Below are 24,178 nucleotides of genomic sequence, written 5' to 3'. Positions count from 1 at the left end.
CAACCTTATAGGGAACAGTCAAACTATCATGATTGCTTGCGTGTCACCAAGTGATCGAGACTTTATGGAAACGCTCAACACACTCAAGTATGCCAACCGGGCGCGCAACATCAAGAATAAAGTACAAATCAATCAAGACCAGAGCTCGCGGACTATCTCACAATTGAGGCGTGAAATTGCTGCCCTGCAGCTGGAGCTGCTCGAGTACAAGCAGGTTAGTGTGTGCAAATGTTTAATAATAATGCGGTGCGGTTTTCGCTTTTGTATGTTTTCATTGCAACGCGCCGGATTGCAGTCGGTTCGTTTGGGAAATACTTTTTGAATGACAAATTTTATGCCAATTCGTCTCAGGAGTTAGCATACTTGAAATCTCCAAAAAAGAATTAGACTACTTTTCTTAATTTTCTACGAAAAAATCCACCATAAAAAGTATAATAGCTACAAAATTTATGCCAAAGAATGAAATGTCATTTAAATTTCCATAAAAAACACGATTAATTTTTAACACTTTTAACTTTTAACATTTTTAACACATTATAACACTGAAAAAAATGTTTGAAAAATTGAAATTTATTTTTTCCAAAAACGTTCTTTAAATCCTAAAAAAATATATATGAATAGCCCATACAATTACCAACATGTCATCCAAGCTGGGTATCGAATTCTCTACGGAGAAAACGAAAATGGTCGTTTTTTCTAGGAAGCACGAACCCGCCAAATTCCAGGTTCACCTACCCGGCAAAACGATCAGGCACTCTATGTTTTCCAAGTACCTCGGAGTATACTTTGACTCTTAATGTACCTGGGGAATACACATTGTGTATTTGAAACAGGAATGCCAGCAAAGAATCAATTTTCTCCAAACAATGACCGGAACATGGTGGGGTGCCCATCCAGGAGACCTCATTAAGCTGTACAAAACAACGATATTAACAGTGTTAGAATATAGCAGTTTTTGCTTCCATTTGATGAAATGAGTTTGGCTCAGTTATAGTAAATCATAAATATTGGGTAATTGCAGCACAATAAAAAAAAGTCATGCTAGTGATAACGACAGAGTTCACGAATCGTTCATTCTGAGAGTCGCGTATGACTTATACCGGAAAACTACGATTTGCGATAAAATGCTCATCTAATTTACTCCAAACTTTGAAAAATTAATATGAAACGTTTACAGATATTTAGGGAATACACTAGGTTGAAAATTTGCCTTCAAACATTAGAACTTACTGCGATATTTGCAGAATTTGAGTGGATTTTGTAAAGCACTACAAACATCCTGTTTTTTTAAACATTTTTTGAAATCGATGCAGAAAACAATTAAGTAATTTTTTTTCGTCAAAGTAACAAATTATCCTTTTGCTAAATTTATTGAAGTTTTCAAAACTGCATTTCGATTTGCGGTGCGATGATTGTTTATTGAATTATTCATCATCAAAGACGAAGGAGTAATTTTTCATTCAAACTGAAATATCTAGGTGTGGGAAGGTCCTACAGGAACGTTCTTGGAACCAAATAATAGCTGGTTGATAAGGTTGATTGGATTTGCTTTTGAGTTGGTTAACAAAAAATTGCGTTAGTCCAGAATATTCTTGAAAAAACAAAGAAAAATCGATTTTTTTCATTTCTTCCCGATATTGTCGCCCACACAAAGATAAAAGTATGTACGTAAAATATTCTGATACCTGAAAGTTAAAGCTTCAAAATGATGTGCATCCCATCGATATGCGTTGATTTTTCACGAATTTCAGCATGTTGAAAATCACTTAAAATTTCCGACTGTTCCTCTAATATTTTTGTCGAGTGTATATAGAGAAAACAAAAAAAAATGAACCTTTTCGGAATTGAAACTGGAGTGAGGGGATGCCGGATGGTTTGATTGGTGAGCCCATGTGCTGATCTAAATAAACAATCGATTTTAATTAAGCCATAAATAGATCTATTTAAAATGTGGGAGAGAATCATGCAGCACAGAGTCGACTGTGGTGGGTGTGTGTGCAATCTTTTTTTACGCGATTCTCTCGAAATTACGCGATTTGCTTGAAATTATGAGATTTTTTTTGCGCGCCCGCATTAATCGCGTGAAAACAAAATTCAGAGTTATTATAAAACATATGAGAATCCAATATCCCGAGTTTTCAGACCTTCCTTTAGGCCATCTACACACTAGGCAACCTAAGTTGGAAAGCAACTTAACGAATCTGTCAAAAAAGTTGAGAACATGTGTAATCAAATGGGAGCATACACACTAGGCAACTGGCAACTTTGGTCGGACCAACTTTTTCGATTCAACTCAGCATGTCGAGTCGCGCGCGATTTGTGTCGGCAACCTTTTCGTTCAATTGCTGTTGACGTTTTGATTTCTGCGTTCATTGAATTTCAATATCTGTCAGTGGTGATGCAAAACAGTGTTTACAATATTGGCGCATCTGTTTCTATAAACGAACGAGATGTAAGTATTTTGCTACTTTGGTTTAGTTTATATATAATATATATTCGTTTGACGTTAGGAAATGCCATCAATATGCAAGTTCTCTTGATATACCGTCCGGGAAGAGTGCTGAATTAGTCAAGGATGCGTATAATATTGGAGATTGAGCAAGAAGCACAGAATCCGCTGGATGTGTTTTTTCCAAGTTAACAGCAATTGTTGCTGTCTGTTGTTATCAGCGAGCCGAAATAAGTATGTTAGGAAATATGTCACCTTTAGCTTGATGTCGTCGGTTATAATAATGATTCAACAAATACCAACAGATAGCCTAAGATTGGATAATTCTGGTCAGATTTCCCGGGAAACCGTTATCATCCCTGATTCTCGATTGTACCATGTGCGAAGGTGCGGTCTGCGAATATGTGACCCCTGGGAGAATTTTTCATTTTAGCGTTAGTGTATACATAAATCATTCTTTAGAAGAATGGTTGAAAATTTTTCTGTTTTCTTTATATAATTCTTTTCGGCTGTATTCTTATTTCAATGATTTTTTTATGTTTGTAAATATTGTTTGCTGGTTTGTGGTATTACTCCAACGAAAAATAAATATACACATCCATTTTTTAGAAATATTTAGAATTTAGAAAAAAAGCAGAACCCAAAAGAAATTCTGAAATCTATTGTACACACGAAGGAATATTAACACAACGGTACATTTTTTAAATAAAAATGGTATTATTGTTTGATATATGAGATGAAATACCTTCGAAAAAAGTACATCCAGGAATGCCAGATAAGCAGATTTTTTTTCTGCTATAGTGTAAATTGTATTTCAAATGTGCCCTTTTGATTCTATTGTAGTTTTAAGAAGCCGCGTATGCATTCAATTTCATTCGATGATTTGTGAAATTAAGTTTTTATTTATTTTTTCTTTGCCTGGTGTTAAGAAAAATCCCAAGTAAAGTAGTTTTTTTCAAACCAATTTTTCATAATTTGCTCTCCGTATGATTTTTTCGGCAGTTAAATAAATGGCATCTCTGCCAGCGATTAGGCAGTTTATGATGACGGATAAAAACTTAACGAATTCATCGCGTTCGAGTTGTCTCAATGTGCAGAGCTGAGTTGGCGATGCGATTGACATCGCCAACATAGATCGGGTTGCTGTTGCCTAATGTGTAGACGGCCTTAGAGTTTTCCGATTTTTCTCTCCGTAACATTGAGGCAGAGGCGAATACAACGAAAACGGCTCAATTCGAAACAATCGTTTTTGAGGAAAATGAATTTCGATTTTTGAAATATATTTTTTCCACAGTCATTTGAAACAAAACTATTGTTTTATGAAAGAGAAACAATTTCCTAAATTTCATTCTATTACAGAAATTTTGTAGGTATTATAGTTTTTGAGTTAGAATTTTTCGTAAAAAAATGAGAAAAAAAACTTTGGCCCTTTTCAAAAAGTAGTCTAATTCTTTTCGGTAGATTTCAAGTATGCGAAGTTTTTCAAATGACCAATGTATTCACACCCACAACGTTTCACTGAAATCTTAGATAGTGTTGCCAATGCATGGCATGAAGTTCGTCGAATGTATCAAAATGTAATAACCATAATTTTATTTTAAACAGGGCAAACGCAGCGTAGACTCGGAAGGAAATGCCGCCGTTTCGGATACCTTCCTGGAGAACGCAATGTTGCTACAGGACAACAAACGACTACAGCAGCGACTGAAGGCAATGCAAGAAGCATTGAACTCAATGACAGACAAGAATGCACAGCTTCAGGCGCAACAAGCGTTGTCCGGGTGGTCATCCGGTAGCACCGGTGAGAGCGGTGAGCAGGGTGAAGACGGAGATGGTGGCAACAGTGGTGGGGCCGTTCAGCAGTTGGTCGCTGGGTATATCGGTGAAATTGAAAAACTCAAAGCGAAGCTGATCGAGTCCGAGCAGATGTTCCAACAAATCAAGAAAACCCAGATCTGTCCGTCGAAACTAGGGCTGAAAAGTAATTATTCGTTCATTGAGAACTCTACAGAAACGGTCATTAACATGGCGAAGCGTGAGCTGGAGAAAGAAAGGGAACTATTGATGTCTCGATCGTTACCTGGGCTGGAGAACGATGGCAGCATCCAAAGCTTGGAGGATGGTTCTGATAGTGATTCAGATACGGAATCTGACGACAAAACGGGCGAGCTACAGGCGGAAATTAATGATATAAGCTCGGATATTGAAATAAAATCGAAGTTGATCGAACAACTGGAACTATCGCAGCAAAGGATGCAGATTATGCGACAGCAGTATGAAGAGAAGCTCAATGTTTTGAATGTTAAAATCGTCAACACGCAGAGAGAGCGAGACCAGGTTCTGGCGAATATGAGTGGAACGGGAGCTTCCGGTGGAGGCGCTCCGACAGATCGAATCAGGAAGGTAAAGGAAGAATACGAAAGAAAGTTGTCGGAAATGCAGAAGGAGTTGAAAAAGTTACAAATGGCACAAAGGGAACATCTGAGGCAACAGAGGGAACTGCAAGCCCAAGATGCTCAGCTTAAAACGCTCAGAGGAGAGCTCAGTGAGTTGAAGCAGATTAAGATTCGCTTGATGAAAAAGATTCAAGAGGAAAACAATCGGCACAAAGAGATGGAAAGCAGGAAAACGCGTGAAATTGCTCAGCTCAGAAAGGAAAGTAGGAAGCAAGTGAACATGATCAAGTCCCTTCAGGCTCAGGGAGCGGCTAAAGATCAGGTGTTGAAGAGAAAAACGGAAGAGGTATCTAACCTACGAAAAACGCAACGCGGAATGATGAGCATGAAGGCTGCTGGACGGTTTCCTCCCAAGAAATCTGTTTCGGCACTGAACACCAAGAATCTCAAAACAAAGTGGGAAGCTTTGCAACGCACAATTACAAGAGCGGCAAGAAGTCGGCAGGCCGTGTTGGAACTTGAAAGAGAGCTTGAACGTCTACTACAGGAGCGTGATGGTCTGAGTCGTGATTTGGCGAACGTCCGCTCGAGACAAGCACTGGGGGATGCAGCGGAGCTTATATCCGAGGAAGATACGATCATGGCTAACATGAACTACATTCAAGAAAACATTACCCAAATTCAGCATTCCATCATGGAACTTGAAGAGGGCAAGGAATCCGCCACGGAACAATTGCAATTGCAGAACATACTTGAGAATGTTCGCACCGTAGAAGAAGCCAAATTTATTCTGGAAAAACTTTGCGGAACCTCAATTGCACAAGTTTGCGAGACCGCCCTAACGCAAACGAGACTGAAGGAACGTGAGGCGTTACTGAACGAGGTTCAACAAGACAGCAGCATGCAACAGCAGTTGCTGCAGCATATATTGGCGAGAACGCCGGCAGCGACACTTTCCGACACTAGTTTCAGTTCTGGACAGTCCAACAATTCAAATTTGGTGAACACCATGCTACACGCAGCAGCTTCATCCCATGGAATGACCACCGCGTATGGTGATCGGTCTGAGTATACGGAAAACAATTCCCATGTGATAAACTCCCTTACGAGAAGTCCTTCTCCTAGTAGCAGCACGGAACTGTGAGTAATTATAATGAATTTTTTATTTGCTAATCCTCAGGAGCTGGTGTAAACAATGGTCAATGTGGATAATTACGTACTAGATCAATGTTTTGTTATGTCACATAACCCCCAATAATAGTTAATTTTTAACTATTTCCATCCCCTAGCCGAAGAAAAATTCAAGTCAGTGAAAGAATCCGCAAAAAGAATTGCCTCTATGAAGCAATCGTGTCCACTAGTTCATAAGCGCTATGTTATGTAAAAATTCTCCATTTAAAAATCTATGTAAACTAATCCAAAATTATCAAAACACAATGTTTGGAAAAAATTCTCATTTTTTAAGTTTTTATCTTTTCTCTCCCCATCCGCATCCGATCCATTTAACTTCATCCCATCCTGAAACGAACCCCTATTTACGAAAAAAAAACTCTATTTCTCCACACTAAATACAGCGATAACGATGATAAAATTGTCACCTACAGAAACTCCAAGCTAAGACGAAGGCCCGCTGTCGGTCAGGATTCGTTGCCACAAGGAGGTCCCGGTGGAGCCGCCTTAGAGGTGTTCGGCTCCCCGACCTCCAGCAGCAAGCTTGAGAAAGTGGGTATTTGTATTTATCTTGAGGATTCGGCAGATGACGATGACACGAAGAAACGTTCTCCACAGGACGAGAATGGAGGATATATTGGTGGCGGTGGCGGTATGACTCGCTCGTACACCGCCGCATCGTCCGCTGGTGACGCGCAGCATGTGCCTGTGATAGCCAGCAGCAACGGAAATCCAATTGCGGCCACCACCAACCGTAACATTGTGCCGCTGTCGCGAGTTCCTAGTGCGCCGGGTTCCTTGAAGTGAGTATTCTAGATGATGTGTTTTGTTTTGGTTCCTTCCATAACTTTGAAGTGTTGAAAGTGTGTTCGTAAATAATCCCCAAAATGAACCTTTCTTTGAAATTCAACCATTTCCGACAGGGCTGCCGAACCGCATAACACTGCATGGGAAGCTTTCAGCAAATCTATTGGTTGCTCACAGAGATACATTCTTAGGAGAGGCACTTATTCACAAAATCCATGAAACATATATGTATTGTAGAAAAATGATCCTCCTTCTGCTGGACACTGTCGACCAAATGTATCGCCTATTGCCAATTCAGCATTTCCTCGAGTTCAAGCGTACGGTGGAGAGCAGTCTGGTCGCCATTGGTGAGCAGTTGCGGCCATCGATGCTGGTGGTGGAAGACAAGCGATATTGAGTAAATGCATTTATTTTGTACTCCGAGTGTTCCGAGCGTTTTTTTGCTCTGTTTGATGCGAAGCGAATGTGATTAACTGCTTCGATATGTTTGTGTGGATTAACCGTTCGTACTCGATAGCTTCTTTGGTTACGAAGTTCCCAACAAAAAACTGAATTCTCATTAGTCTAAATTTCGCAACGGGTTTCAGGAGCGATGTCATAATGTTTACCTTGTGTTCTCAGTTATCTGGATTGATGGACGAGAAACTATGGGATATTCTCGATATAGTAATAGATGTCATACTTTCAAACATTTAAAACGATCCGCTGTCGGACAATTTTTGTCTGAATGTAGACTCGCTCTCGACTATTACCTTGCCTGACTCGTTCTTTCTAGTTAGCAGTTTGTTGGTTAGTAAAGACCGATGTTCCTCCCTGGGGCAATCCTGCTTTTCAACCTTTGAAGCCGATTCGGAGATCTACTCCCAAGAAAATGTCACAATGCCGAAATTCCTATGGACGGTCAACATAAATGGTGCGCTACGTTCAAACTTCGTCAAAATTGATGATGTTCAATCGGAACCATTCTCAATCACATCGGGTGTCCACAGGGCAGCCTCATCGTCTTTCTTGTTTTAATATACATCAATGAGGTGAACCTAATACGGAAACGTTTCAAGCTCTTCTACTTCATAAAGTACGTATCGTCAAAAAGGTATCGGATTATGGAACACCTCTTCCTCCTCTTTCAATTCCAACACTACAGTAAAAAAAACTTGTGTTGGAGCACATAGCAAGCTTTGAAGCGGGTTGATATTCTATCTTTTACTAGTCCTTTCATGGAAAAAAGATAATGAAGATGGTGGAGTTACGAGCGGCATAGCATGCGCTGCTAAGACTATTTTTAAAATCATGACATCAGTATTTGTGTTCATATTTGATTGTCTACCACATCCATGAGTGTTTTATTAATGAAAAACATACATTTTCTTGAAGTTCCCACGGATTATGAGTATAATGTGAAAGCGGGCGGAGAATATTTGTGAAATTACGTCGAAAAATATGAATAAAAGTGATATTTTAGTAAGACATTTTGACTCCACCACGGCCACAGAAACAAAGGAACATTCTTTATTTTTACGATACCCTATATGATAAGATTATGGTTCTCAGTATCGGTGTATGTGATGTGGGAAAGTAGCCTTTCATTAAGCAGCATTTCACTGAAAATGTTACTGCTTTCTAGGACTAAAACTACGGCTACTCTCTGGGTAGGCTGACCAAATATTTCCAGCCATTCCATGTCAATCCGATATTGTGGTTCTCAGATTTCGTTAAAATTGGTAGTTATGTTACTTATCGCCAAGTATTAGACCCGTATTTTTTATTTTTTCATTGGAGTGATCCGAAAAATCAATTTTTTCATCTTTTATTCAAAAATTTCGCACTTTATCGCTTTGGCATCGTATGTTATAATTTCTTAAGTAGAGTGTCACATAACTCTCTGTTTTTCAAAGGTGTTACTTATTTTAATTCGATGCCTAAGCACATTAAGAGGGCAACCACATTAACGGGTTTTGAACGGCAATGCATGTCACATGCCAAAAATGTAATTTTATTATTGAGATTGTAATTGACGAAGTAGTTTTTAACGAATTTTTACGAGTTGTATTTGTATGTGTATGGAAGAATGAACTGCCATCTTCGTCTCAATGATAATAAAGGATGTTTTAGATGTTTATAAAAATTGAAAAAAAAAATAACAATTAATCTACAAAAATTTGAGCATGCGCGATAATGCAGCAGAATCGATATATGCAAGTCATGATAAAAAAAGAGCACAGCTATGATTGAGGTTTGATTGAAGATCGAGAGAGTGAATGAATGTCGTGTAAAGAAGGCCCTTTCTAGAAGAAGCTTTTTCTAGAGGATCAACCAGACAACTGACAGAATGAACGGAAATGCTACAACCTGAAATTAGGGGGTCTTCGTAGCCACTTGGTTACGCGTTCGCTTACCAAGCGATCGATCGTGAGTTCAAACTCAGGGCCCTCAATTGACCATCTTTGTGTTGTTATAGAATAACTAGGGAAGGCTTGACGGAGCAACGAATGTTTACTAATGCTACTTTGAATGGTCAGTTGGGAATGGACTTTAATGAAATTTATTTACACTATTGTTTGTATTCTAGAATAACTTAAAAAAATATTAAATTATCCACAGTTTAAATAGATTTCGTTTTCTGTGTTTCATCTAAATCAACTAAACTTTCAAGACCACTTTGCTCCTCACTAGTCAGGAATACTTCTTTCATTCAATATTGGAGAATTTTTTTTTTAAATAAATCATCTATTCTACAGGCTCAGTTATATACAATTGATGAAGCCAAATCCTAAATGTATTTTTAATCCTGAAGTATATTTACAATTAGCTTATTTTATGATTATTAGGATAAGGAATCGATAAAACGCAGACGACTCTAATTTAATAGGGTGATATATTTTTATCATAGAGAGGAGAGGATAAGGAGATTCGGACAATTTGGTTTTAAGGAAAAGATAGATTTGGTCCAATCGAGCCAACACATCCCGCACCAGCACAATGAGCTGTTTTCCACGGGACTGAAGATACTTTTCTAAACTCGATCCTGCTACAAGATACACCTCATACGATCAAACAACATGCTCAATGCTGTGATAATCTTGACAACAAACGTAAAGATTGGGAATAATCTAGTAGAAGACGATTTGATGCTGATAAGAATTCTAATAAAATCATCAAAATTGACGGCAACATCAGTGGCAGATACATTGACTCCCTCATCAAGATGAATAGATGTTTGAAACTCATGTAGGCTTGGGCTGGCCGATCCTCTAAAAGCGCGCAGCTTAAGCGCCACTCCCGAAGGAGACTGCCCGCCAAGATCGTTTTTGCCCGGTTGAGACTCCCTTCGAGAGCGAGTTCATGAAATACTACTTCCGCAGTGAAAGTACGAATCGTTCCAGCCAGGCCACGATATCCTAACTAAATCTCCACAACCAGCTGAAACCTCATCAAACTTTGTTTGAACCTACAAGAAACCGAAGTTTCCACCTATGCCTGAATGATCATCACAGGCCAGGTCGCTATTCCCCACCAGAACACGTAATCAATGGAACTGCGAAGTTTACCATTCAAATCCCGCTAAGGGGAAGACGGGTAACGATAAAGTTTAAAAACAAGTAACATAAGCAGACCTCCAAACATCAAAATTGCATATTTATTAGATGCTAGCTATATTTAATCGAAGAACAACATTTAAACGGTTTATTACATTTAACAAACTAGTTTCTAGGCCTAATTTCTCTATTTCTAATTATTCCATGTTTCTATCTCATTTCTGTTATTCTCCGGTGCGTGTGTCTTTAAACATTTTCAATAGTCATGACTTTGTTCATTGTGCTTTGTGCTTTTAGTTAAAATGCTTTGTGTCGATTGCTACTTGGACTACATTGTCTACGAATTACGACATGGAAAATGGTTACCAAAATCCTTTGTTGGAAGTGTTTTCGGCTTACAGTCCAATCCGTCCCAATTGTGGGTAGGCAATAATAAAAAATCTCCGTGGCGTCCTCGCTGGACGCCACTCTCCACAAAAGAAGCGATGGAACGAACTCACCGGCTGATTTGAATTTGCTGTTGATGCTGGATTTGTGACTGCGGTTCACTTTATTTCTTCGTGTGCTTTTCCGTTTCCGCTCAACTTTACTGATCAGTTGAAGTTCGTTGCTGGGTGTGGGAATCCTTGTATTGGTGCGCACCGTGCTTGTGGGAGAATAATGTCGCCCAACATCGAATCTGCACTTTAGCACATTGTTCGCACAACTTATTTAAATAGTTTACTTTTTTTACATCTGTTCTATCCTGAATCGGACGCAGGATAGTCTGAGTAAAGGTGGACTGTAAATCTGGAATTTCGGTTTCAATAGACTTTAGGTTGCATGTAGGTGTCCACACAGATTTACCACGGGTGGGGTTCGTATGTGGATTTACACACTTGGTCTAAATAGATTAACACTGTTTGGATAGGTTTCTATTTATTTGCTCGATGTTACGCGTACAAAGGTTGGAATACAACTGACTTTCTTAGGAAGGAAGGAAGGTCTTGTATTATAGAGACTTTAAACTTTTGCAGTTCATTCGTCTCTAGCCTTCAGAAAGGCCCTTTGAAAACTCTACTCTATTCTACTCCAGCGCTACCACCTCCACCCTCTTGCCTTGAGAAAGGCACTCGATCCCTCGCCGTCCAGCTCGTCCAGCAACGATGTTGTGCAGTCGGTGTCCACCGACTTTCTTAGCTGACGATGCTGCCTTTTTATACCCGTCATTGGGCGAACATAAATGTTACATGTTTTCTTCCTTTTTTCTGTTGCGTTTCGGTGGCATACCGAACATACTCCCCCCGATCGGTACGACTTACGATCTGCTTGGATGTGATGAACTTCGACTGGAATTGTTGTCTTCGATGGGCAGAATTGAAACCATGTTGATAGGTCTCCGGAAAGTCGAACCATCCACGGATACATCAACTGCTCGGATCAGACCGTTACTTCCTGGATACACTGCGTAGATTCGACCCAATTTCCAGTGGAGAGGGGGCTGGGTCCGGTTGTGTAGAAGAACAATCATATCTTCACGAACGTTGGGCATCACTTGTAAATTTTTCTTCCGTGGTTGCAGCGTGTTGAGACAGTCCTGGATCCAAGCACGCCAGAAGTGCTCGCGCATTAGCTTAAGATGTTGCCAGCGATCTAAGCGGTTTGCTTTGATATCTTCAAGCGATGGTTCGGCTGGAGCGATGAGAGGACGTCCAATTGAATAATGAGCAGGCGTAATAACCAGCGGATCGGCAGGATCGTTTGAAATACTATAAAAGGGGCGAGAGTTCAACACTGCTTCAATCTCAGCCAGGACTGTTGCAAATTCTTCGTATATTAGCTTAACAGGTCCAACGATACGCTGCAAGTGGGTTTTGGCGGACTTGACTACTGTTTCCCATAACCCTCCAAACTCTGGGGCATCTGGTGGAATGAAGTGCCATTCGATTTCTTTAGTCTGGCAGTACTGCTGAATACGTTGAACTGCTTGTTGATTCCGGGATTGACCGTATAACTCATGTAATTCATGCTGGGCACCGTGTGACTTTTTTGTGTGGTATTTGAAAAAAATGAAGTCATCAGTCATTTTTTCCATCTTTGATATATATTTCATCGCTCCACATAGGGACAGCTAATTCCTATTCTCATGTTTTGTTTTGTTTGTTTGAAAAGAGTTGATTTTATGATCTGCGCAAGTGAGTAGGCCGCTTATTAAAGTGAAAAAAGGAAATCGAATGTTGATCACGAATGGAATCATTAAGATTTGGGTTATTTTCTTAAGGAAACTTTTTTTATGCGGTCCCTTTTCACCGCATAACAAAAAGTTTATTTTTCAAATTGTGTAGCGAACACGATTATTTGTGCGGTCCCTATCACCCACACAAAAACAGAGCGTAAACGTATCAATAATTTCCCCATAAAATAAAGGCATCTGCATTATCTCATAAAGGAAATCTTTTTCCACAGTCATTATCATAATTCCGAATAACCGTTTCTGGTCAGATCTCGACCGCAAATAATTCTCGATCCACCGAACAACAAAAAAAGTTCTTTCAACATTCCGTTGTATTAGGCAATGTCTGTATCATTCTGGCCAGCCGTTTCGGAGAAGGTTTGATGCAGGTTTTGTCCAACGATATTCGGAATTATGACCATAATTTAAAAAGAGCCGTCAGCTATTTACAAAGCTTTGCTTCATCGAATTTCGAGTTGTATGAAATGAACATTTTCAAATTTCTAGTAGGAAATGCGACATCGAAGTCGGTAAATTTTTCGTGATTCAACAAAGCGACGAATTACAAGTATTCATCTAGCTCCTTAAATCGTTTCGTCATTTCGTCAATAATTTTGTCTATAATCGATTCATATAAACGACGACAATTGATGTCATTTCTGTCATTCATAGTTTCGCCAAATACATCAATTGCATCTTTGAGCGTACTATTTAAAAGATGATCTGCTTTGAGCTCCTATATAGAAGCAAGTCAAGCCTTGACGTTACGCACGAATTTTACTACGTATAATTCCTTTTTTTTTTGAAAAAAAATTATAAAGAACATCCGTATGTGCAAAAATATTCGCTTTTGCAAGTTTTGCAAGAATACAGTGTTGAACTCAAGCATGAGTGCGTGGAGACCTCTGGTTGTAGTAAAAGTTTCAGCATCTGCGGCCAGGTAAATCTCACCCAAACGTTCATTGATAGGTGCATAATTCAAATCAACTATTTTTGCAAACATTTGGTATTTTGGTCTCCATAAATTGCTTCAATGTCTCGCTGCGTTTTGATGACTGTGAGAAAAATGCCGCATAAGATGAGATCGTATTGTAATCCTTGACGTTTTTTTTTTGTTTTTTTTGTGCACGAGTGGAGCAAAACCAAGTTCAATACGTGTGCGCGAAAGTGAATATATCCAGTGAATAACCGTTGTTTCACCAATGTTTGCACGCCAGATTTATTTCCGGACATTACAGTAGCACCATCATAGCTTTGGGCCACAATTCTGTCAGCATTAAGATCAAAATGCATCTATTTCATCCACATGTCCGGCCAATGCAGCGGCGGTTTTGAAACGTAAGTAGACAACTGAGCCAACCGAGCTGAGGTTCAAGTTGTCGAATGAACAAAATCGATAAAAAACGCTTGAATTAAGTCCACACATCAACGAAAGAACACCACCACATCCACAGAAATAATGAATGAATTTATTCGTTTATTTATTTACATCACGCTCGTTCGAGGTGATTGGTGCTGTGTACTCTCGCGTGGTCTCTCTCAAATGACGTCAGAAGTAGAAAGAGAAACAGAAAAGGGAACGATGACAACTACGAACAAACCCTGAAGAGTGGTGGTGTGTATTTTTCATCGTTTCCATCGGTTTTGTTCAGCAGACAGCATTGAACCTGAAACGTCATTTTTACGCATAGCGGCGCATTAGTAGTAGTAATCGTTTCATGCGTAGTTGACTGTGTTTACCCATTGTTTGGATGACGGTGGGTTCAGATGAGAGGTTTGAACCCGGTAGTCATTACTGCCTATTTCGTAGCTTTAAGGTTGTGTTGCGCGCGAATTGGGTGATGTAATCAAGTACACTGAAGTCGCATTTTACGCGGTTTTATTTTACGCGGTTTTCGGAATTTACGCGGTTTATTTATACGCGGATTTCGGAATTTACGCGGTTTTTTTAACGCGGATTTCGCAATTTATGCGTATCACGTATCAACCGCGTAAAAATTCAATATGCTGATTGAAGTGACTTTTCACGAAGTGTGTATTATATCACTGATTAGTAGCTGAGAAATGAAAGAAGATACAGATAGCATGATTGTAGCATGCAAAAAAATCACTGTTTGTTAGATTTTTACACGGATTTTGAAAATTACCTGGTTCATTTTTACGCTGATTTTGAAATTTACGCGGTTTTGTTATGCGCGGATTTTGGAATTTACGCGGTTTTTTAAGTAGATTTCGGAATTTACGCGGTTTTTTTTTACGCGGCACGTATCCCCCGCGTGAAAAGCGACTCCAGTGTATAGCCATCAGATTACATTCTTCACGGTGCGCTTGAGTTCCACCACAATAAAAAATATGCTAAGAATATTTGGGATAATATAGAAATTAGAAAAACATAACCATCGATAACCTCATTCATGTTGCAAATGTGAAATAATACACACTTTTTTCTGAGATTGTCTACCTGTCCTATGAACAGTTTGAACAGGCGGACGAGACGCCTCTGGTTTTTTATATTTTACTGACTCCCCTACTGAAGAACTTAGTCCTACGTAAAAAAAATAATGCATGTCAATTATTGAGTCCAAACATATCAACAATACTCGTTTTTTTGTGTTTCAAAGCGATGTTATAACACCGTCGTGGTTAAAACACAATGAAACTACGGTTTGATCCTGCGTAAAATTTGGATTCATTGAATTTGGCTTTGATCGAACAACTTGATGAGTTTTTGGTGAGATGTGATATTGGGATATCCACATTTGAAGTCGTCGTGGTATACACTCCATCACTAGCAATGGACAAACCTTAAAAAACAAGATTGCATTTTGAGTCGTCATTTCATAGATACCATTCTCAAGTAAAACATGCTAAGTTGACAATTCGGTTTTATTTTTTGTTTGTTCGTGTGTTCAGCCTTATTTGTAGATTGAAAATCCAAGCTAAAATTCACAATTTCTCTATTATTTGTGTCTTACAGGACAACCTCTCCCTTAGGTTCAGACTCGAATGCATTTCGTTATACGTTGAATACGTGTTAAGGTTATTCTCTGTTGTATTTCTGTTATCTGTTATAACGTAAGGCCTCAAATAAATATTGTTTATGAGCATACTTTCAACAATTTGTATTCATTGTACTGTACTGATCACTGTCTAATCACTCCAAACAACCTGAATCTGATTTCACACAGGGGGCTTCAACCAGTGCCAAATATTTCTCGCCAAAATAGCACTGCATCACCCCTGCTCACGCGCAAATCGATTGATACAACTGCGACGCCTTCATCACCACGACTCTCCAGAAGACCATTCCCAAGCAAAACTTCACCTGGAATGTAAGTATAGCTGTTGATGAAGTCTAGAACATAAGTGAAGCTCGAGTCATATAGTTTGGGATTTGTTGGAATTTTAAATACCTCAATTTTTTGATAGCTGTATAAAACGGATTTCGAATTTCTATGCGTATAATATTTACAGTGGCGTAATAAGTGAACATCAATTCAAAAGCTCGGCAGTTTTTCTCGGTCGCCGGCAGCCGTAGACTCTTTCTGCACTTGTCGGTCAATTAGCTGCGAGTTCCAGCCCATCATATCGGCGTGCTATGCGTATTTATGCGCTTTTAACAATACTGATAATGGCTGAATCCATAACCGTTTTACTTGTTTCCATCGTCTGAGCACATTGTTGACTGACATTTCAAATCTAAAAGCTGTCTCTCGAGTCCGGATATCATTCTCTAATCGGATTAAGACCTCATCTATGTTCTAGTTTGTTCTATTTTGTTTACTAGAAAAACAAATTGTGACCGGTCAACAAAGTGCTATCGATTCAATCCAACCGTAACTAGTCTTAGTATACGTTATCACCTTTTCATAGCAATTACAGTAATTATACTGTAACTGTGTTGAATGACAAAATATACATAAAACATCATAATAGAATGAAAAATGCAATTTCAACCTTAAGAATATTCTAATTGAATGACTTTTATATAATGAGCTTATTTAATTAAAAATATACACATTCTTCAGGCTGTTCCAATTTCGATAATTCATTGACCATTAGACATAGTTTTAAGAGATCTTCGTTTGTTTCACCCTGTTTTTTTCTAATCAGATGTTGTTTTATTTAATCTTTTTTCATCTAATTTCGTATGCGTGTTTCTCTTCATTATACTAATCTCGACCAACGCGCCGTAATCCGTAATGTGTTCTGTGTGTTTGTGCGCGCCATGCTACAACTAATATCACCAAATTACACATCCCCACCATCGCATCCGCTCACCTGCGCTGAATGCTCGCTTGGCAATTGCCTTTACAATTTGTGTGACACGTGAACGCACCCGCGCAACGGCAGCAGTGATGATGCCAATGATGTTCCTACCTCCCCGCCAGTCTTCCGCCGGGGAACCTCGCGTGAAGATAACGGAGACGTGTTTTCACGTCTTGGAGCAGGAACGCAAGATCCTTCACCGGGGGGAAACATTAAGGAGTACATCGGCAAGGTGAGAAATGTCTTATCATGCTTCAAAATTTGGTTATAATGATGCATTATATTCGCTCTGAATTCTAGTTGAAGGCCGGCTCGCCACTAATCTGCACTCATGTTGTTGATGGTCACAGCAATTCGGTGCTCTCGATCAAGGTGTCGAATCAGACATTGTTTACTGCTGCTGCAGGTGAATGCCATTTGTTGAGATAAATTCGATATGCATAAGTTTAAACCGTTGTTGTTATATGTTAATAGACCGGACAGTGAAAGTGTGGGATCTACGAAGTGGTTCTACTCCACACTGCTTAACTGGGCATCTCGGCCCGGTCGTAGCTGTTGAATGTGATAGGCCCAACAATCTGTTGTTCTCAGCTTCGGGAGCATTTGTTAAAGTGTGGGATCTCAGGGAAAGCAACATTCGACCAATTATCACGTTATGGTAAGATCCTTATGCATTTTCTTACAATTTTTATGAAAAGTTTCTATTGCGCTCCACTTGCAGTTCCTCAGGATCGGTTCTCCCTGCAAACGCATCGCTGTCCGATTTGATCCCTGGAGAATGTTCGATCACAGCGCTAAAGCTTGGCGCCTCCGGGAAGCTTTACACCGCAGCGTCGGATAAAGTTCGCATCTGGGATTTGCGTACCTTTTCGTGCCTCGGGCGACTCTCCGGCGGTCATCAGGCGGCTGTCATGTGTCTCACCGCCTGGGAGGGTCCCAACAATACTGATCTCGTGGCGACCGGCTCGAAAGATCATTATGTTAAGGTGTTCGAGGTCAATTCGACTGGAGGAAACGTTCCGCCACTGCTCAATCTGGAACCGCCCCATTACGACGGGGTGCAAGCCCTCGCCGTGGCAAAAGATGCCACAGGAGTCGATGCGGAGCTGTTTTCCGGGAGTAGAGACTCGGGAATTAAAAGGTGGGATCTGCGAAATGGAGAGCTCAAACAATCGCTCAATAACGCCCACAAAGGATGGGTCTCGGGAATGGCCATCTACGGCGATATACTGCTGTCTAGCTGTCGTGGTGGCGTTATTCGCCTATGGAATGTTAAAAATTGTGACAGCCTAGCAGAAATGAAAACCGACCAGTCAATTAACGACATCGTGACGAACGATAATCGCGTTTTTACGGCTTCCAAGTGAGTATGAACGAAAAATAATCAATCCCCATGCATTTCGCTCATTGGTATCTCTTTGGTTACGATCAATATTTAACTTTGGGTTATTCCATGATCATTCTACCAACCGCAAATAGACAACAAGAATTGGTTTTTTATTATTGTCTTCTTTTTTTCCTTTCTTCACATCTTTCCTATTCTTATAGTACTGGTGAAGTTCGGATATGGCGCTTTGCTACTATTGACTTGGAATCGTTGGGTGCCGGTTTTTATGGTAGTAATACGGGCGTCAATAAGTTTAAAAAATAAACCATTGGTTGCGTCACCACTAACGAACTAACAAGGAACATAAAAGTTTGCAATATAAAAAAAAACTTAGAACTAATGTCTCACAGAAATGGCGCGCGCGCATAGCTATTATACTCTGCAGCATAACTGTTAGGGCTTTAATCATTTTGGATTGCTTCTGTCCTGCCAAAAGGTAGATTTTAATCGCTTCTTACAATTAACAAACCTGCAATAACTAGAGTCTGCCATGAAGTTATCCCACTACTAACTCTATTTACATTATTTGAAAGACTAAGTAGATTCTATTATATTGAGTTTCCAGTATTCAACTGAGATAGTTCTATGATTTTGAGAGGATTGAGGGTATATTGGCATTTTAGAATTTGAGAATAATTAAACACCCGGGTGTATTGGGTGTCACATGTTTTTCAAATTTTATTTACAATTATTTTGTCGTAACCTAGGTTTGCACAAGGTGCAGCCTAACTGTTTCAATTTTTCTTTTGCTTATTATTTAACTTAAACATATTTTGGGCGCCAGCGAGATATAATTGAATCCGCACCAAAAGCGATCATGACGTTCTAGTTCGTATACTTGTTTATCATGAAATGCTAACCAAAGTTTATCATGAAATGTCAACGTAGCTCTCAAAGCTCTCTTTCTAAAACTTCGCCGTAGAAATTTGTAAGTCAGAGAATCGATTTTTTAGTTCGTTTATGCTGACATGTGTAGAGCTTGAATTACTGCAAAAAAATTGGCTACCTCCTTAGACGATTTTGACCACCTTTGTAATTCCCGATGAAAAAGATCAATTCATTCCAATATTCTTCGTGATTCCACTCTTTTTTTTCTCCTTCATCGTAATCCGGGCTCCTAAAGTTATTTAATAAAGACTTTGAATGGCTTTTGACTGGACTGTTCCTTTCAACAGCAAGAAAAAGTACCGGTACATTGGGTAAGGTCACAAACTTATCCAAAAGTTCTTTAGTTTGAAAAAATTAAGCCGAATACCTTTAATTGCATTAAACGTCGAGAACTACTGTTATCTCGTAAGGTTTGGGATGACAATAAAAATAGTTATCTCGATTTTTCATTCGGAACTTGCTGCGACGGCGACTTCATTTACTACTGTCGCAGAGTTGAAATTTAAGTTTTTTTAAATCCGAAAAATCACCGAGCTTTAAAAAAAAAATTATGGCAAATGTCTTATAAGACAACTATTTTTATTGTCACCTAAAACTATACGTTTTGCCTTGTATTCCAAAAAAAGACGGGTGGGTAATGTCGGGGACATAACCTGAGTGCCGTAGGACTATACAAAGGGGACAGCCTTTGTTGAATATATTTTTCAATATATTGTTTTATTTTCTTCTTCCGCGTGAATACCTATCTATCTACCTGGAAAATTAATTAATTTACTGTAAACAATCTTTGGTGTTGTGTTTTTGTGTTTTTTTGTTTTTTTCTTATGATGGCCCACATGGAATACATCCTTGCATTGTCTGGTGTGCAAAAGAAATATTGTGATACTTTAGCTCCTTGTCCAAAGATGCATAACTCCCGCAATGATATCCGATTTTCACTCACGCATCACAATAATCATCTACGATTTTCGTCTCGACTGCTAATAAATGGTGCTCTTCACACAGCTTCCCGATTGAAATATCGGTGTGACAGGACGACCTACTGTCTATGATGCTGTTCGCTCTATACCTAAATTCACTTCTCACACGAATCGAGCAGATCTGTGATAGTACCTTGGTTGTAGCATATGCGGATATCAGCCTGGTCACAACATCTTCACATAAAATTATACTATCAACGAATTGTTCATCCTGTTTGAAATAGTTGTTGGGCCGAAACTGAACCGCCGAAAGACGATTCCAAGTACAGGAGGCGATGAAAATCAGCGGATAGTGTCGTGGCTTCAGACAGAGCCGGTGGAAATCCTTGATATCGCCTTTGCGAATCTATATAAATAAAAATGGTAGGCCAATTGTGTTCGTAAGCGCAAAACCCGAGGAAGGAATGGTCCGATTTGATCCGTTTTTATTTTGCTGTATCAATATAGCGAAGAGAAAATCGGAAAATATTCGGAAAACTCTGGTAGTTCACTTTTTTATGTAAGTTTTCCAAAACACCCACCAGTATTATATGCAATCGAAAGCCCAGCTCCATCACTGATCGGAAGACGACGAGCACTCCTCCATCCGAGGCGACGCTTCCACCGATTTCAATACACCTTGGTTGACGATTTGGCTCCCCTTCATCTCAGCAGAGACTTCTCCCTCTTCCTTTTGCGATATCGCGTTGCATAAACAATTTGCAAATTCTTCGACATCGTGTGCTTGATCTGCTTGTGTACTCAATCTGCAATCAGCATATGCGTCTTCCCTGCTTGGCGTGCGGCAATAGAGTGAGACCAAGCAGGTAAGTAGGTATTGAAATATAGAGACTTTAAACTTTTTTCAGTTCACTCGTCTCTAGCCTTGAAAAAGGCCCTTGTCAAACTTTACTTTACTCCTGCACTACACCTCCACCTTCATTGCCTTGAGAAAGGCACTCGATCCCTCGCCATCTAGCTTGTCCAGCAACGATGTTGTCCAGTCTGTGTCCACACAAAGAATGAGAGACCAAGCAGTTCTGTTCTTGTTTTTGAAGGGACTTTAACCCAAAGGTCATTCGTCCCTGGAGAGACCAAGCACCACCATCGCTTTCTTTTTATAGTCATATAGTCTACGTTGTAGCGACCGCCTCTATACATAATCTCTTCTGCTTTCCCCACTCGTATTCACCCTGTCGCTATGTTTCGACCGTTCCTGTGGTTGCTGATGTTGAATAGCTGTTTGCTGCGGTAGCGCAGACAAAATGTATGGGAGAGTAGGGATTTCTTTCTTCCAATTTTCATCAATTTGAGCTTTACATGAACTGGAAAATCGTAATGTAGAGCATATAACAAATTGCTGAGGATATTTCCTATCAATTCGTGTATTAGAAATCAAAATCCATCAATTAATGAAAGAGGTATTAACGTTCAAAACCTGAACACTTTTTCACATTGAAATATTTAAATATCTATATTGAAAGGTTAGACGTAGTCCTACGTCAAAATAAGTCCGAGAGTGATTTTCGACAAAAAAATTCTTTTCGAGATGACAGTAGATCTCGACGTTTCATGCAATTTTAAGACATTCGGGTATAATTTTTTTTAAATCCCGATTTCACTTAAGTGAACTAATTCTTCTGAGCAGTTCACTCACTCTTTCAGACATTAGAAGGATATGCCAAAGCAAATGTAAAAAAGTGTGGGATGGTATGTAGGACTGTTCTATTCATTCATAAAATGCTGTTGGTTTGCAAATAATGATGTGTCCGAATTTCGTTAAAAATATCTTAGCACAATTGGATTATTTGTTTTTTAAGAGGCTCTAAGCTAGCACAATAGAAAATCAAACGATGATTTTGAAATTTTGATTTAGTTTGAGTCGTAATTTATTCTTTTGAGCACAAACTAGTGTTGCGCTGCTTCTCTTACGATGTTTTGCAATAACTGCTATGGCAAAACTGTGCCAAAACGCGAACGTCTTTCTCAAAATTATCGAGGGGTGCTCAAAGTTTCGATTTTTTGATTTGGAAAATCGAAAACTTCTTTTCGATGCCAAATGACTTAAAAATGCATAATCGAGATCAGGTGTCATCTAGAAAAAAAATGTTGGCTGAAAATCCTTTTGGGGCTTAGTCTGAGAGGCAATGAAGGTATGAAAAAAAAAATTATCGAATTTAAAGAGCCGACCATGTACATTTTGTTTATTGGCCCAAAAAATTACAAAAACATCTGCTGTCATGAGGTTCAAGCGAGATTTGCAGCTTCTTTATACAGTTTTGGCCGAGAAAGGTTGAATCCGAACTACAGCATTTGCCGCTGCCTGTAATTTACTTCTTAGCAGGAATGACCAACATGATGTCATCCGTATACAGTAATAGATGTACACCTTCTGGTAGCTGATATACCGTTCGTGGCAATCAGATAAAGGGAGATGTTCATGTTCCCTGATGGTCCTCACTGGGTCGGAAGTGTGTTTTTGCTTCTTCCAGCAGTTTCTCTGTCAATACAAATGAAAAATCATTCGGGCGCTTTCGTTGCTATCTACGATTACTTCGTCCGTTTTACTACCTTTACAAATTGTAGATGAGTTCCCGGTAGATAAACAATGGAGCCATCCATTAATGGTGTAATTACTTTTTTGCATCAGAAATCAAGTTTTCGTTTCACTTTATATGGACATTAAACAACGATGATATACGCGGGCAACGCGGAAACAACCATTTGCTTCAACTAAAAATGAAATTTGCGAAGGTTAGGAACGAAAATAACTGATGAACGAGTCATGTTTGGCAGCGAATGCCTTCGTTGTGATTCAATAACAAGAGAGAGGGAAACATTTATGGAAATGTACCTGCTCGAAACGAAGCGGCTGAGAGGAAAGTTAATTTTCATGTTTCGTTTTCGGAAACGTTGGACCCTGATCATAGCTCACCATTTAGTGCGTTTACTCTACGAGGGCGGTCCGATAAGTACCTATCGTAAGAGAGATTACTTATCGTGTAGTACATTCTCGTAGTTTTGTTTTGACCGTGTGTGGAAGCGGGCGTGTCCGCGGATTTTAGAAAAATGGAAATTCCGCCGTCGCCACGACCAAATTGGTCGAATTGCACTACGAACTGCTGCCCCATCATCTGCCATGCGTAATCTCTAAATTTGGCCCCGTGCGCCTTTTTTTTGTAACCAAACTTGAAAAAGTCACTCGCCGGGCAGAAATTTGAGTCGAATGAGGAGGTCATCGACGCCACGGAGGCCTACTTTGCAGACCTCGAGAAAACGTATTTTTCCGATGGATTAAAGAAGTTGGAGCATCGCTGGGCCAAGTGCATCGAGCTAAAAGGAGACTATGTTAAGAAATAACTCGCCATTTTTCCAAATTTTTAGTTTTTTTTGTAGGTTAAGTACTTATCGGATTGCCCTCGTACTCTAGATTTCAGCATGGTTTTGATAGGAATTGACGCTATCAAGAATTCCCACAAGTCTTCGTTCTTCGGGTTATTTGTTCACTCCAATTTCTTTCGGCACGGTAATGTTTACGGCGGCTTCCTAGTCTGGATGCTGTGGTGGAAGGTGCATGGTTGCACGAAAAGCCTTTTGCTTGCGACTTACAGCCAACTTGTTGTTGGGGAGGGCTACCACCTTTTTGGTAGCTGGGTTCTCGAATGATCATTACCTTCTTGGTAGAAGCTGGATACGTATAGCCACCGACAAAATGCGAAAATAAGTTTAAACAAATAACTATTACAAAAGTGAACAAAACACATAATTTAGTAAAATGGTTCGAAACACTTCTGAAAATTCATCGTGTTGTAGAAACATGCCCAAAAGATGTTTACAAAAATATCCAATTAGAGGATCAAATGTCCAATTATTCGTGTCGCATTACACTGTCGTTCTACGCATAGTTGTCCCATGCTACTTTTTGACAACTTTCACCTTTCTTCATAAAACGATGTTTTTACGCATAATCTTCCGTAAAACCACAAAAAAAAACGTGTTCGTTGTTCCCAACTTTAAAAAAACATCAAGCTCAATTGTTCCATGTTGGTATTCGAGGCATCACTGTCCCACCATGTTTTTTTTAGATCCATAATAAATTAATCGG

At 39.5% G+C, this 24,178-nt stretch overlaps 1 protein-coding gene and 1 long non-coding RNA gene across 14 annotated transcripts in view; both read left to right on the top strand.

Annotated features, from left to right (window-relative positions):
- LOC129772822 (kinesin-like protein KIF21B) overlaps nucleotides 1-24,178 on the top strand; it is a 142,939-nt gene that overhangs the window by 113,964 nt on the left and 4,797 nt on the right. For 3 of the 13 annotated variants that reach the window (XM_055776309.1, XM_055776310.1, XM_055776311.1), the window contains 9 exons: nucleotides 12-214; nucleotides 4,055-5,985; nucleotides 6,420-6,818; nucleotides 15,759-15,902; nucleotides 16,924-17,071; nucleotides 17,140-17,245; nucleotides 17,314-17,497; nucleotides 17,561-18,202; nucleotides 18,388-18,455. In XM_055776309.1, the coding sequence (XP_055632284.1) occupies nucleotides 12-214; nucleotides 4,055-5,985; nucleotides 6,420-6,818; nucleotides 15,759-15,902; nucleotides 16,924-17,071; nucleotides 17,140-17,245; nucleotides 17,314-17,497; nucleotides 17,561-18,202; nucleotides 18,388-18,455 (3,825 nt within the window). The other 10 variants (XM_055776317.1, XM_055776316.1, XR_008742646.1 and 7 more) reach the window with 10 other exon arrangements.
- On the top strand, nucleotides 2,162-2,903 carry LOC129772823 (uncharacterized). The gene is made up of 3 exons (XR_008742648.1): nucleotides 2,162-2,452; nucleotides 2,511-2,683; nucleotides 2,755-2,903. It is a non-coding gene; the product is annotated as an uncharacterized LOC129772823 (long non-coding RNA).

This window comes from Toxorhynchites rutilus, chromosome 3, assembly GCF_029784135.1.
Source record: "Toxorhynchites rutilus septentrionalis strain SRP chromosome 3, ASM2978413v1, whole genome shotgun sequence".
Taxonomy (NCBI): Eukaryota; Metazoa; Arthropoda; class Insecta; order Diptera; family Culicidae; genus Toxorhynchites; species Toxorhynchites rutilus.
This window is presented reverse-complemented; position numbering and strand designations above follow the sequence as displayed.